The sequence below is a fragment of the Fusarium mangiferae genome, assembly GCF_900044065.1.
Source record: "Fusarium mangiferae strain MRC7560 genome assembly, contig: FMAN_scaffold003, whole genome shotgun sequence".
Classification (NCBI taxonomy): Eukaryota; Fungi; Ascomycota; class Sordariomycetes; order Hypocreales; family Nectriaceae; genus Fusarium; species Fusarium mangiferae.
In genome coordinates, this window is record NW_024573923.1 from 705,162 (window position 1) to 720,346 (window position 15,185).

The window sequence follows — 15,185 nt, forward strand, 5'->3', positions numbered from 1 at the left end:
TATCACGAGCAAATCGTCGATTGGCGACATATACATGCATGGGGTGGATGATCCTCACTAACCATCTCAAGCAAGGCGTCTCTGCTTGTTAAGCGAAAACTCCCCTCATGAGGCTTGCTGACATTATTACATGCTGCCTCTGCTCACCCTACCTTAACTTTATAGTTATCTCTACGGTTACAATGCTAACCGCAACCACCTTACTCACGCTCTTTTACTATCATAAGAAGCAGGTTTCTGCGTCTTTGTTGTGTCATGGCTGACATGGCGCCAAGTCTCCCGTCCACGTAGCGATGCTGGGTTCCTGGACTGCCCTGGCTCCCAGAGGCTCCAGAGTTTGTTGGCTGCTGGACACTAAACGTCCAAGATGCCGATTCTTTGCGTACAAGTACCAAACTTCAACGGAGTGACCGGTCTTCCAGTTTGCATCGACGACAAACCGCTCATACCGTGATTTGGTATAGTACAACTTCGGTTACCATATACTTTGCTAGGTGCATATTGGCAGAATGAGTTTGGCTCGCTCAACCTGCATCGTCGACGCTGGCTGATGTTGTCATCCAGCCCGAGTTGCGTTGTTTCCGCCTCTTTTGTTTACACGAGTTTCTCTCCTCTGACCCAGCTTGTCCTTCCCGCCGCTATAGGCCACCGAGTGCTACGCAGTTCCGTTGAGATGCAGTCCCCATTCCCGCCATTTGCTGTCTTTTACACAGAGATATCGCAGGCTCCCTCGTGTCCAGGTCTCATACTAGCTTCTCATGCCGTCTCCCGTCTTACTGGGTTCCCCAGACTGAATGCAGGCTGATCCAGTGATCAATTGATTAAGTGAATGGCCAAATCAAGCGGGTCGATACGGCCTGTCCTTACACAACCTGACAACCTGGTAGCCTCGTCCACTGAGAAGGGAAGGATCTTTTGTTGAGCTTGGAGGGAGGCCGACATTTCGGCCCTGTTGTTGCGGATCTGCCTAGCTAGGGGGAGCTTTCGAAACCTTACGCAAATGAGCTCCCAATTGTCTTGGCCATTAACCAACACAGTATCGCTGACCTCCGTGCGTGATATTGACATCACGTCTTGGCTCACTGTCGACCCAGGCTCCCGCTGTAGGAAACCTATTGCCCTTCCCAGCCGAATGCTAGCCAGCTAGCCCTCTCGATTGCATCCCTCCTGCATCACGGTTGCTCCAGTGAGCTCCAGCCACATCCTCTGATCCCTCTGACAGTGGTCGGACTCACGATGCCCGTATCACATCTTGCCAATATTCGCACCCCTCCCTCATGATGATTATCGTCCCCTCGCAGGTAGAGTCAGACTAATGCAACCAAGGGTGGAGTTTGAGAAGTGAAGTCTCTTGGGTGACTTGGCCCGGAAAGTGTGGAGGTTGTCAAGGCCAACTCGGCCAACCTCTCATCCAAGGTAGGTTCTGGTTTGACAAGTTACAGATATAAGTCTGCAACATTCTCAGGTTTTCCTTCCATCTCTTCCATCCATCTCAGCCTCTCTCACTTCTCGATCAGCCTTGATTGTATTTGTGGACACACAAGTGACCAACTCGTTCAGGTTACTTTCTACCTTCGCTCAATCAAACCACCATCGCTTGCTCAAAGCTTGCACTCGCTTTATAACACCTTCGTTGACATCACAAATCCTCTCAACCTTCTTCATCATGAAGTTCGGTGCTGCTCTTCTGGTCTTGGCCACATCGGCCCTGGCTAACAACATCCGGCGGGGAGGAGATGAGTACGAGAGCCCGGACTCTGAGAGCGGAAAAGACTACGAGACTGGCGAGAACGAGTATGGACAAGATGAAGGATACGGGAAGAAGGGCCACTACGAGCACGAGGTTAAGGAGGTCGCTGTGACCTACACCACCACAACCGTCTGCCCTGTCACCTATACTCATTATAAGGAGGGAACGTGAGTTTTTCAACAGCCACTAAGAGACTGCAGCATGCTAACAATACACAGCACCTACTGCGAGACCAAGCTCACTACCTCAACACTCGTTGTTGCTGAGACTAAGACTGTCGATGTCACAGTCAAGGAGCCCGATGTCACCAAGCACTACACTGATGTTGACTACGTTACCAGAACAACGGTGTGCCCTGTTACCCAGACCAAGACTGTTGCTGGAGAGGTTATCACTGAGGTCTACACGACCACCAGCATCATCTACGACGTTGTCAAGTCTACCGACTATGAGCACGTCAAGCAGCCCGATGTGACCAAGCATGAAACCGATGTTGTTTACAAGACACGAACTACTGTCTGCCCCGTGACAGTCACCAAGACCATCGCCGGTGAGGTTGTCACTCAGACATACACAACCACCAGCATCATCGAGGAGGTCGTCAAGTCCACTGACTACGAGCACGTCAAGCAACCCGATGTTACTAAGTATGCTACTGATGTCGAATACGTTCATAAGACCAAGGTCTACCCCGTCACTGTCACCAAAACCATTGCTGGTGAGGTCGTCTGCGAGACTTACACCACCACCAAGGTCGTTGAGGAGAAGGTTGCTACAACCGAGTATGAGCAAGTCAAGCAGCCTGATGTGACCAAGTACGAGACCGATGTTGTCTGCATCACCAAGACCAATGTCTACCCAGTCACCGTCACCAACACTATTGCCGGCGAGGTCATCACCAAAGTCTACACCTCTACCGAGTATGTTGTCGAGAAGGTCCACACCACGGTCTACGACCAGGTCAAGCAGCCCGATGTTACCAAGCACGAGACAGATGTCGTCTACCACACCAAGTACGAGGTTTATCCCGTCACCGTCACCAAGACCGTCGAGGGTGAGGTTATCACCAACGTTTACACTTCCACTTCCGTCATCGTTGAAAAGGTTGCCACCACCGTGCCCGCTGTCGAGACCATCGTCAAGACCATCGGCAAGGGCGAGGTCGTCACTCAGTACTCCAAGGTTTACCACACCGTTGGTGGCGGTACCGTCTATGAGACTGTTGCTCCTCAGCCCACCACTGTCCAGGCCCCCGAGACCGAGGTTGTCACCCAGCCTGAGGTCACCGTCCCTGCCACTCCCACCATCGCCCCTGAACCCGTTGCTACTGGCGCTGCCGCCGCCAACAAGGCTCCCGTCTTTGCCTTCATGGCTGGTATCCTCGGTGCCGTCGCTCTCATCTAAAAAGCATGAGTCATTCAACTCAAAGCCCAATAGCGCCGCCGGATTAGTTTTTGTTTTATTCCTTTTCACCCCTTTACTTCTCGTAAAAACTGGTTGTCCCTGGCAGCAGGTCGCAGACTATTTAATTCATCGCGAGCCCTTGGAATCGCATACATACACTCCTTTGCAGGACATGGCGAGGTACAATTGGGAGGATGCTTATTTTTGGGGTATTTAATGTCGTGGAAGAGGGTGGTTTGTTATTCCTTATCTTCACTTCTAGTGTATATATTAATTCTTGGCTTATATGATTGTATATGGGAGGGTACGAGACAGTTTAAGATAGGATAGGATATGTAGTTAATCTGGAGACGTGTCGTTGGACTATCTATGCCCTCTCTAATGCTTCCTTGGGATACCTGACTGTGACTATCCATGGCGATCACTACTGGATACGATAATGGCTTGAAGTATGAGCTTAGACTTAAGGGTGATTAGGTTCACCCGGAAACCTTAGTTTGACCACTCGTACTATAAATCGAAAGGCTGGAAAGGCGTTGAGGCTTGACGCCTTTATGTTCTATTAATGGACATTTCGAAGATGCCCCGAACGCATGTGAGAACAAATGAACCTCCATCCTTCATCCTTCTTGCCAAGATCCAACGAAGATCTTCTAGAAATACCCCCCTTTATCTGTGCCGTGGCCAGCACCCAACCTCCCTCATCTCACCAAATCTCTCTCCACGCCTGTCCATGTACTTATATGTCTGAGGTCCAAATAACCTCGCCCCAGAGAGCAAGAGAAGCCATAGCCCTAAGCCAATGTACTAGAAAGAATCAGTCGACATTCTCCCCAGGAAATACTGAACTAACCCCAGCCCCTTTTTCTTTTTTTTGTTCTTTTTTCTTTTTCGTTTAGAGTACGTTCCGAGCTTTTGCTTCTTCTAGCCTGGATTATATGTAAACCCGAAGGTCTTTCGTATGTACCCTGGATAACGAAGAAATCTCTAGTGTAGGTAGAAGTGAGAGACTGGTGAAGTTCAAGAAGATAGTTGGTTTTGTAGATCTTCGAGGTCCTCCAGCGCCATCTCAACATCATAGTCATCGGCGGCGCTCACGTCCGTCGGTACCGTGAAAGTACTTGTGACTAGGGGGGTGGATAGAGGTTCATCGGGGTTGTAGACGATTCCAAAATACTCTTTCCCCAAGATGCAATCCTTGATGCAGTATCGTCGGAAATCCTTTGCGGTGACTACTTCCGAGATGTGACATGTGTCGTTGATGCAGGTCGGGGTTGTGGGGAGGACTATATATCTGTTAGCTTTTGTTTTTTGCCAGTGAAGAGAAGAGACTTGTTTGACTAACTGTCTCGAACCAGAACAGCGTTCTGGTGATTGCAGCATGTCTCTATCTGATGCAGCTGGACATGATAGTTCGAGACGTTCCCGGGGGAAAACGTAGTCTCCCAAGAGACATTTGCTAAGTTGGACCCTGAGCCTGGCTCAAAGCTCAGATTCAGCATCTTAGAGTTCAGCTCCCCCTGAACATAGTCCTCAAGCCTCTGCCTCGCAATGGCTTTGTGTCTGTCACAGGATTCTTCGTCAATGGCGACCTGCTTGAGAATGAGATGAAACAGAATGCTCGTAACTGACTTCATCAAATCCGAGAGTGACTCATCACCTCCCAGAACGTTATGAATCAGCCCCAAATTTCCCTGGTCGAGCCACTTGTTGGGTACTCGGACGACATTATCATTAACCAAAACAGTCCAATGAGGAAGACGTCGTGCGTCGAAAAACATGACGCTGAGAGTTTCTGTATGCTCGCATGCAGACAGACAGGACCGAAGAGCCTTGTCGACAAACGCGGCAAATTGTGTGTCTGGGATGGAGACCGGCACCTCGTTGAGCACTCGAGGAACGTGCTCGTATAACTTCCTATTGACTGTTTTGTACGGTGCCAAGATGGAATAGTACGAGTCTAGCAATTCTACTGCCTGTCGACCAAATTTGGAGAGATTCTTTTCGCATTCGGGGTCCTATTCAAAGATGGTTAGCAAGCATATCTCAAGTCGAAAGTCTTCGCAATCCATGACATACCGGTTTAGAGCCGGTGGGATAGTACCACTTTGAGCGATCAAGAAACAGATAATCTCCGAGAAGAGAGATGGTATCCTTCTCGATGAACTGCACCGCCAGCTCAACATCTCCCCAGCCCCAGTCGTCGAGCAGGGTGCTGAGGTGTTCCACAAGACTCGGTCTCTGCTTCAAAGCCAGATCCTAAATGGACATGATAGCTCGACACTCTTCCTCAAGCGAACTCATGTGCTTCATCCTCTCATCTGGAGTTCCGTAGAGGATGTTGTAACCGAATCTGAGTGGTCTCTCGGACAAGCTGGCATAGCCCCTGCGGGTCGTGTCACTCAGGAGAAAGCCTTTGAAGTAGATTTTGCCACGAGACTTGGAATCTAGGATCAGATCGCCCACCTCAGTCTTGACGATATCGGCATCTTTGATGTCCTGTAGGAACAAGGCGGGTTCGCACCAGATGTCGAACTCTCTGGGCGTGACCTTGGAGCGGTAGATGTATTTGCCACGCCCGCCTCTCCCCAGTGCGTCCCTATCAATGCCAACGACGAAGACGGTGTCAGTCTCCGGATGTGGCTGAAAAGGGACATATCGACTGCCCTTTGGGACTGTCAATCGTCGAAACTCATTGTTCTTGACTTGGTCCATGACTGTCAGGACGGCCATGAGCTGACCTTCTGGGCCAAAGTTGAACCTGTATTTGTAACCCCCGGTTCTGCACGTAACACCGTGGTTTGTGCCGGCTCCTAAGAAGTTGAGAACGGCCCTTCCTAAGCCGAGTTCTGAACGGTGGGTGAATCGAACATCTTGAGGCTCCTGAGGTCGCTCGAGGTCAGGGACTACCATGCTGGGCTGCAGAGGAGTCACGTCTCGTACAGCGACTGTGACGGTGCCGCTCTTGCCATTTCTGCTATTCATGAAGTGAACATAGCCAAGGGGTTTTCCAGATCCATCTTGAGCAGTGAAAGCGATCTCTGCGGGGATCTTTGCATCGGAGTGGTTTCCACGCCTTTTCATGGTGACGACAAAGGCGGCCAGCTGCAGGCCAGAAGACTCCATGATCTTGTCTTTCCTATAGTATGTCATGTCAGTTTCAGTGATGCCATCAGGATTAGCTATCACTGTGACTTACCACCAACGGAGTAGCTCGCAGAATGACTCTTGAGCTGTCAAGCGGGGGGTCAGGGCTGTGAGCCCAGTAGCCATGACGCATTTTGCTGCCAGCTTGTCCAGCGTAGGCATTTCATCTGGCTTTAACCCTTTCTGTTTGTTGTCTGGAGCAGCATCTATCATCGTCTCACCCTGCGCGCGTGTATCGTCGAGTGTTGGGTCACTCTCGGAATCGTTCTCGCCCGACATCTTCAAAGTATGGTCGAGGAATTAGAGTGCCAGGCATACAAAAGAAATGACGAGAGATGAAATGCAAAAGGCGAGGAAATTATGGCTTATTTGAGAAGTTCCAGAGACTGCTCACTTTTGGTTGGCCACGGATGTTGATGGAGGAATAGTACGAGGGAACGGGAACCCGCTTGAGCAGCGGGAGAGGAAACGCAGACTCCCACTGAGAAGACCTGGGCCACCCGCCCTAACTAGCACGTAATTGTATTTTTATGCAATGACCATCCATAGAAAAGGATAGAAACATAAATAGAACCCCAAAGCCCATCAATACTCCACCGCCACAGACTACCAAGCCATTATCACACTAAGACTACTCCGAGTACAGCTTCTCGAACTCCTCGGCAACTGAAGAAATCATTCCCAATTCCTTCTTCCAAGTTCCTCGATAAAACACTCGGCCAAACGTGTCCTTGACATTTCTAGAACACCAGCGCATGCGTTCATGCAAGAATATGGCCCTGCAACCGGCCTTGTCATGCTCATCAGCAATATCATTGAAGAACCTCACGACCTCTTCTTTGCTGACATGCCAGTGTTTGCCTGAAGTCACCGTCCACGGCACTTGCCATACTACAGGCTATGGTGAAGGTATCGTTAGTCATGCTATAGATACAGGAGCATAGTCTGTTACTTACAAGCGCTTCTTCCAATCCAGATTTGTCTATCGTCTTCCACTTGGAGTCGTAGCGCTCCCAGGCCTCCAGGGGATGAATCTCAACAACGTCGCCGACATCACTTTCCGATTCTGAGCTAGAATCAGACTCAGGATCTGACTCAGAGTCAGGCTCAGAAGGGATGTCGCTGGCTTGAAGCCGGCGCCTAGGTCTCCCTGAGTTCGCTGCAGATCCTTCGGCCAACTCGGCTCTTCGACGACTCACAGGAAGCGGAAATGGAGTGGCGAACTGAACAGTTGGCTTCCGAAGTATGCCGGGCCGTTTCTGGGGAACGGGCTTCTCCCGCTGGTTCATGTTAGGAGTCAAGCACGATAACGTGAACAGGACAGTCACATACCTTGACTTGGGCCACCTCCGCCTTCTTCGCTGCTTCTGCTGCGTCTCGAAACTTCTGCGAAGCATCTTCCAGCTCCTTATCGAAATCAGTGGGCTTATGTTTATAGCACAGAAGGGGTTTCAAGGCCTCTTCTAAGCGTGGGTGATCCGCGCGATGTTCCAGGGGCACACTATTTAGCCTCGCCATGAGGCTTTCATGCTCCCTCATCTTGGCCATACCAATTATTCGATTGCACTGACGACCTTAGGATCTAGCTCACCCAATACACCTGGCCCCTTCCCGATAGCTATGCGGAAACACAGCTACCGAGTCCAGAGTTTGGTTGGGGGACTTGATCATGACGGCGTCTGAGAGGAGGATGGGGGATGTTATGAACGTTCGATAGGTAAGATGACCGATGAAGATATAGAGATGATGCTTACGAGATAATTCGTGACTAGGTATCGCTTAGCATCAAGGTGATGTCGAGTGGCCAGAGACTCAGGAGCATGCCATCTACTTTATACCAGGGACCCAACACACCAATGCAAAGACATTCTTTGAGACTCTGGTACCAGTCATGCATTATCCTCCAAACAGCATAATGCCGACTCCCATGACATGGCTGAGCCATGTCATAGAGTGAACAAAGACTCTACACCCCCATGTCTGCTTTAGAGTCTGCAGCTGACATGTCCATAAGTGATATCTGATGGACATTGTCTTACAAGAAAAGCAAAGTATACGGAGCCTTCGCTTGTCTTCACTAGAATCACTGCTGCTAACCAAGATCTACCAATAGAACGACTCAAGGAAATGCCTTGCTCAGATCAGACGGTGTCCTCCCCGACGGCAAGCTGCAGGCACTTTACCAAATTCCCGATTGCCACATTCATGCATGTTAGGAGTGCTGTGACCTCTACCAAGAAAACGTTTCACGGAGAGGCTTATCCAATAGACTTGTCCACAGTCATGAAATGAGCAAGTGGCATTAGAATGATGGTATCCTGCAGTGTCAGCGTGTGCAAACATGCAAGTGTCTGTGGCGTGTAAATGCAGCCTGCCCCATCTTCAAGCTACAGATGATAATAGGGGCCATTTTACAGGTCTATCCAATCCGAGAAGCGGTACTGAAGCCAATAATGTGCTACATTCATTGATAATAAGCTTCTCTTGGACAAACTGGCTCGCATGCCGGCGGTGAGAAGAGACCACTCCTTGAGAAACTGGAAAGTTACGCGGGAATCTGCAGGCTATAAACGGAGAATGGGGTTGAAATATTTCTTGTATTCAATATTCGCAAGCAAACCATGACAGTTTATCGTTGGTAGACAACCGACCTCTGGTTACTACCGTAGGCTTGGAGGGGTAAGATTGATCATTCACACACTCTTGGCTTGAAAGTTAAGTCTACTGAACAAGAGAAGCCCTGGATATTCTTTCATCAGCTCTCGATCAGTTCTTTGTCACCCCTTATGCCATGATTGCTGAGTGGCAGTTTATGCAGCTTATTAAGTCAAAAACTTAGGCTATGTCAAACCAGTTATCACGTACTTTGTATGGCGAGAGTAGCAGTCGTATGAGTCTCGCCGCTTAATGAGCATCCGAAAGTATAACTTTCAGCAATATCCCGGTAGACTGTGTCACCAAAAGATGGCTGGCCACATTTCAGACGGCTGTTGTCCTTGACCTGTCGGCCAGGCTAGGCCAAGGATAGTGGAGAAAGTAAAATAACCAGTTGAGATAAACAGAGTCACTAGCAGTAGCCCTACATATGAGAAGCCAGGCTCTTCACATAAGAGAAAACCATTAGTGAGTGGACGGTTGTTTATGTCCAAGTTTGATGTCGTTGCAAGAGGCTCATGTCACTGATAAGGAAGATACCCCACCTGACAACCCCCACCTTTCCATGCCCCACTTCCCGCCCCCGGCAGGGATCCGGAGTAGTAATTAGTCCGCTATTCAGTTTACCCATGAAGCTTAGATTCCCTTGGACAGAGCGTCGCAAAGCATTCAGATTATCATATCTTTGACCCAAAAGGCGGCTCGTCCAATTCGTACCCACGACACCTTTACCATGGCGCCTGTCGATCGCGTAGACCACAATGTCCTTGAGCGTAGGTATCATGATATTCCGAGTCATCAACGTGCGTTAACTCCCGCGTAGAACAGCTCAAGGACATCATCCAAGATCTCTACCAAATAATGGTACAAGTCTCAACCTACGACTCCGTCGGCCGGTCCAGCAGAGAAGTTCTCATCAACGAAATGTAACATCTGTTCTTACTCCTGCCTTTGAAACCCGGACTAAGAATGTACAGCAAAACCCTCTCCGACTCCCTTCGCACTGTTCACTCCTCCGCCTCTCCCCCAAACAACCTGCCTTCAGTGCCTCCAGAGCTTGTCGAATATGTCGAGCATGGCCGTAACCCGGATATCTACACTAGAGAATTCGTCGAGCTCGTGCGCCGTGGCAATCAACTTATGCGCGGCAAACTCAACGCCTTTGGAACCTTTCGCGACATCTTGGCAGAGAATATCACCACGGCCATGCCTGAGTTGCGCGACGATGTGGCCCAGGTCGTCGAGGCCACCGGAGGCGTGCCACCTGGGAGGAGAAACGGTGAGCAGCCGCAACAGAATGGCAATGCTACCAACCACGCCTCGTCGTCTTCTGCTTGAGGGGTTGGCGGAATTGGATGACTATGATGATTCACCATGTTGCTCAGGCTACGAGCATGTTTATTTCAAGCGGCTGCGATTACAGTAGAACCGCGGATTTTATGATACCCTAAGCGAGCGTAATGCCGCGCAACTTAATGTACTATTTCTGGTGCCAGCAGCTTTAACTGCCATGTTTCAATATCTGTCGTTGACAGCTGCCGTGAGGAGTTCATATCAGCATTGACAAGCAAGCTCACACAATGACAAGGATCATTAGCAATGAGATCTTCATAAATGTATGGCATGATCAGAACTTTTTGCGGACAACCATCTATTATGCCAAGATGTGACATTTTATGCGTGAAACACCCCAGGAACCGATCTAAAGGGTCCGCTGTCCATCCCAGGCCTTCAAACCCTGACAACAAGCAACTCGCTAACCTCTAGCATTGCTCTGCATTCATTGATGTCTATCCCTAAAATAAACGCCCAAGGGTATGTTGTGTGGCATAGGATGAGTGAAAAGTGCCCATTATATGTGCTAGCCGTTCACAACGATAACGGCGTTTTCCTGCCAAAGAGTGGAATGTGCTTCATGCATATATACGCTGAACCAACCAGCGTCAAAATGAGTATCACCACTTGCCAAGGAAGCAAGACAGCTGCCGCCATGAAGAACTTGCCGTATCGTCGTACAGCATCTACCAGCCGGCCATGGGCATCTTGGCGGCGCTGTTCAAGATCATCTCGGAGCTTACTGTTCCGGGAGGACTGTGGGCGGAAGTCCTCATCGCTGGTGGTTGCAAAGTCGTCGTTTTCCTCTTCTTCGCCATTCTCATGCTCGTCTTCTTCGTCATAGAAGTCCACATCCTCATCCTCACTATCCCATAGGTCGTCATCATCATCATCCGCGCCGGCTGGTCATGAAAAGTTGAAACCGCCAGGGAATCCTCCACGCTGCCTGGGGTCAGCACCACCAAAGTTGAAGTGGGCGCCGCCGCCGCCGCCGCCGGGAAAGCCTCCAGCAGATCGGAAACCGCCGCCGCCGAAACCGCCCTGCTGGCCCATCATGCTGAAGAGGATCTCCGGGTCGATGCCGCCCATACCACCTCCCATGCCACCGCCACCGAACATATCGTTGGGGTCCATAAGATCATCGCCGTTGTCGTAAGCAGCACGCTTCCTAGATGGTATTAGTAACTTATCTAGTCGGTAGGTCTAAGAGATTACTTACTGAGGGTCGCTCAAGCACTCGTAAGCCTCCTGCAAGTCCTTGAACTTCTCCTCGGCATGAGGGTCACCGGGGTTCTTGTCAGGGTGGAGCTTAACAGCCATCTTGCGATAAGCCTTCTTGATCTCGTCACCTGTAGCCGTCTTCTCAACACCAACGATCTTGTAGTAGTCCTTGCGTTGGGCCTTCTTGAGCTCAAGCTCCGCCTTGCGGATCTCTCGCATGATAGTACGGTCCTCTGGATCAAGCTCCTGTATGGCCTTCCACTCCTTAACGGCGTCTTCCCACCTCTCAGCACCACCCAAAGCATTGGCCTTGGTCTTACGGGCCTTCGTGTAACCAGGGTCAAGGTTAATGGCCCGCTCACAGTCGGCGATGGCATCGTCGTACTGCTTGAGCTTGATCTTGCATTGTGCCCGGTTCTGCAACAACTTCGAGTTCATGCTCTTATTGGAAGGGTCAATTTCCAGAGCATTGGTATACTTCTCGATAGCTTGTTGTAGACGACCTGCCTTGAAGTCGGTGTTGCCCTCTTCCTTCATGCGATCAAGTCTTTGGACAATTCGGAGCCACTTGACAGCATCACGGAAATCAGGATCACAGTTAATAGCCATACGGAAGAACTGGATAGCCTTATCGTTCTCGCCCTGACCATAGAGAACACGTCCTCGGAGAACAAGAGCCTCAGGGTCCTGGCTGTTGTTTCGGAGGAGATTCATAGCAATGTTTTGCGCCTCTCCCAATGAGTTTTCCCGTCCCATTAATAGATAAGCCTCTCCGCGCATAAGCTGCCACTTGCGGGGCTTGCTGACACTAGGACCCAGGCCGCGCTCAGCCAGGTCGAGAGCATGAAGCACCATGGACATGCCAGATCCAGATCCACGTGCGAGAATATCACGGGCAGACTGAATATGATGCAACATCTCCTTCGCAGGGGCCATGTCCTTAGCAGATGGTGGGGGGTCAATGCGGTTGAAGGTTGTCATGGCTTCCTCTGGTCGGCCCATAGCAGTATAGATACGGGCCAAACGCAGAAGAATCTTGGCATTCTGAGGATCATAATCGGCAGCCCTGGAGCAGTCTTCAAGAGCATGCTCATATTGGCCATTAGACATATAAGCAGCAGCTCGGTTGCCTAGATAAGTAGCGGAGAAGGGGAACAAATCGACAGCTGTGATTTTGGGTCAGCATTTGGAGATGCATTCAGCCAGGCTGAAAAGTCCTGGAAATAAGAGGATCCTGATGGCAGGTGGCGATGCATACCTTTGCTGTACTGTTCGATAGCCTTGTAGTAGTTCTTCTCCTTGAAGAATCGGTTACCAGCAGCCTTGTAGGCTTCGGCATCTTCCTCAGGCGTAATTGTTGGGCTTCCAGGGTTGGATTTGTGAGGAGGTGGCGGAGGGGCGCCGTCATCATGACTGGAGCCGTTGGGAATAGGGACGGAAAAGTTGGTCTGGGCTTTCGGGTTGGGAGGAGTAGTTGAACGAGCGCCATTAACAGGCTCGCTGTCGACATCCATGGAGTTACCGTTCATTGCAGCGGCGAGAGCGGATAATCGCTTTCGTTCTTCGGGAGGGAGGTTGAGCGGATGGGTATCGGGCTCGTATTTGTGCCGACGAGAGGAAGAATGGGAGTGAGAATGGCCCGGGTCGGTAGATTGCCTCGACAGTCTAGAAGAACGCGAGGAAGATTTTGTGGACTCGGCGGCGTAAGAAGCGGGCCGCGATAGTCTCTTTGAAGACTTTGAAGGCGACTTTGCTCTCGCAGGAGAAGAAGGCTCCGAGTATGCGGGAGGTTGTTCGGCCGGATCGTGGTTCTCACGGTCGCGCTCCTCGAAAGTGGCGGATTTCCTAGTAGAGGAAAGAGGAGGAGGAGTGGAGGACGTTGGCTTCTTGCCGCTACCAAAGAAGTTCTTCATTTGAGCCAAACAAAGTTTGGTTCAGACAGATAGAAAACTAATACTTTTAGGTAGACGGGATGGAAGAATCCCCAAGAATCCCCGTAACAAGCTTATGCCGGATACTTTACTTGACCGAGTCGATGCCCTAAACGGGCGTTAAGAAAAAAACCGAGTTTTTTTTTCGGGGCCGGTCGACTTCCAGTTCCTGGCTGGACTGGATGGACTGGACTAGGACTGGACTTTATTACTGGTGGCTCCGGGAACGGTCGTGCGGCTCTGAGCCTAAAAGGGGTCAAGTCAAGTTAAGTGTGGTGGGAATGCCGAATACCTCACTAGACAGACGGAGGAGGACTGGAGCAGTGATGAGAGAGGACTACAAAGGTCAAGGCATAAGGTAGATACCTAGGTAGGTAGAAATACAGAGACAAGGAAGAAGTAAAGACAAGCAGATGACAAAAAGGTGATCCAGAGGAGAGAGGAAGAAGAAAACAATCTGGGGGCAGGGAAGAGGAAAGTGATGAGATGATGAAGGAAAAGAACCCTTGTTGAACCAATACGCAGAGCACAGCCTGAACCAGCATTCAGCTGCTAACTTAGGTACCTACCTAGTTAATTAGTTTGAGTCCTCCAGTCAATATGAGATGAGCGAACCGGGCTATGACAGTGACGAGTGACAGGCGACAACGGCCATGTCAATCCCATGGAGCCCAGCCCAGCACAGCAGATTTATCAGCCGCTCTCTCTCTCAACAGAGGTCAAAAGGCCGAACTAGGATGGACAGGACTATGTGTCAAAATCGACATAAACTGCCTGACTTCCTAGTGCAGTAACCCGTTTTCCAAATCTCAGCCTGTCGGATCACTCCAAATTGTGAAGGGTTAAAAAAAAAAAAAGGGCTGGGTTCTGCAGGTGTCTACTCTGTAGACGTGTGTACATAGTAGTTGCCGGCTCACCACGGGAGCCTGAGCGTTTAAGTTGGGTTGACCACTGAGACATCGCCTGGTCTGGCCTGAATAAGTCTAATGAGAATAAAATTGTGTATCGTACTGTACTGCCGGAATCACGTCAATGTCAGTGTAGGACTGTCATTTCATTCCATCGGTTCTCGGAGACTTTGGCAACACAGGACATGTTTGCCTGCTGTGCGAGTATCTTGTACTTCGTTCCCCAGTGACATTGACAGTTCCATACAGTGACAGATTTCAATTCAATCACATCCATTTAGTATGCCTGGTCGCCACGCGCTTTCAACCCCCACCGCGGAAGGGACCTTGTCTGTCTGGAATTATCACGGACCACAGGTCAGAACCAATTAAGCAAGGACCATGTGTAATGACAATTCAACTGACAGAAAATACACATGATAGGGGTTCTAAGTCTAAAAAATGCATGTTAGTGGCAGTGAGTTGTCCTCATTGACAGTTGAGCCAACCAAGCTAGTCCGTACAAGAGGTTGGGAATAGTCCATCAATGTCAAACTACCGCCTATGACAGCATCACATGCATCAAAACTTGCCTTTCTTTACAGCATTGCTTAGATGAAAAGCCCCGCAATCACCGATCAATGACAGAATGTCACAACCCAGGACCAAGGCACAGAGGGAAAAAAAAGAGATAGACAAAATAATCCGTCAATTAATTTGCAGCTGTCAACGTCTCACCCCGCGTAAACTCAACTAATCGATTTAGTGTCCGTGGCCAGGCCCCGGCCCGCAAATGACTAACCTAATATCGAGGACTTGCGCTTATCCAAACGTCATCTATTCTAGAAGGTTCAG

At 50.0% G+C, this 15,185-nt stretch overlaps 5 protein-coding genes across 5 annotated transcripts; 2 read left to right on the forward strand and 3 right to left on the reverse strand.

Annotated features, from left to right (window-relative positions):
* Positions 1-1,666: 1,666 nt before the first annotated feature.
* FMAN_04866 (uncharacterized protein) lies at positions 1,667-3,154 on the forward strand (the record flags this gene model as incomplete). Its single annotated transcript, XM_041828376.1, has 2 exons — positions 1,667-1,917; positions 1,969-3,154. The coding sequence occupies 2 exons, from the start codon at positions 1,667-1,669 to the stop codon at positions 3,152-3,154; spliced, it is 1,437 nt and encodes a 478-aa protein (XP_041679245.1).
* A 1,020-nt stretch (positions 3,155-4,174) lies between these two features.
* Positions 4,175-6,580, reverse strand: FMAN_04865 (uncharacterized protein; the record flags this gene model as incomplete). Its single annotated transcript, XM_041828377.1, has 5 exons — positions 4,175-4,440; positions 4,500-5,172; positions 5,234-5,369; positions 5,439-6,293; positions 6,354-6,580. 5 exons carry the CDS (start codon positions 6,578-6,580, stop codon positions 4,175-4,177), a joined length of 2,157 nt encoding a protein of 718 aa, XP_041679246.1.
* Positions 6,581-6,932: 352 nt separating this feature from the next.
* Positions 6,933-7,849, reverse strand: FMAN_04864 (uncharacterized protein; the record flags this gene model as incomplete). Its single annotated transcript, XM_041828378.1, has 3 exons — positions 6,933-7,199; positions 7,258-7,581; positions 7,634-7,849. The coding sequence occupies 3 exons, from the start codon at positions 7,847-7,849 to the stop codon at positions 6,933-6,935; spliced, it is 807 nt and encodes a 268-aa protein (XP_041679247.1).
* Positions 7,850-9,689: 1,840 nt separating this feature from the next.
* FMAN_04863 (uncharacterized protein) lies at positions 9,690-10,294 on the forward strand (the record flags this gene model as incomplete). Its single annotated transcript, XM_041828379.1, has 3 exons — positions 9,690-9,729; positions 9,780-9,882; positions 9,934-10,294. 3 exons carry the CDS (start codon positions 9,690-9,692, stop codon positions 10,292-10,294), a joined length of 504 nt encoding a protein of 167 aa, XP_041679248.1.
* A 531-nt stretch (positions 10,295-10,825) lies between these two features.
* FMAN_04862 (uncharacterized protein) lies at positions 10,826-13,425 on the reverse strand (the record flags this gene model as incomplete). Its single annotated transcript, XM_041828380.1, has 4 exons — positions 10,826-11,193; positions 11,251-11,459; positions 11,511-12,678; positions 12,771-13,425. The coding sequence occupies 4 exons, from the start codon at positions 13,423-13,425 to the stop codon at positions 10,826-10,828; spliced, it is 2,400 nt and encodes a 799-aa protein (XP_041679249.1).
* Positions 13,426-15,185: the final 1,760 nt, after the last annotated feature.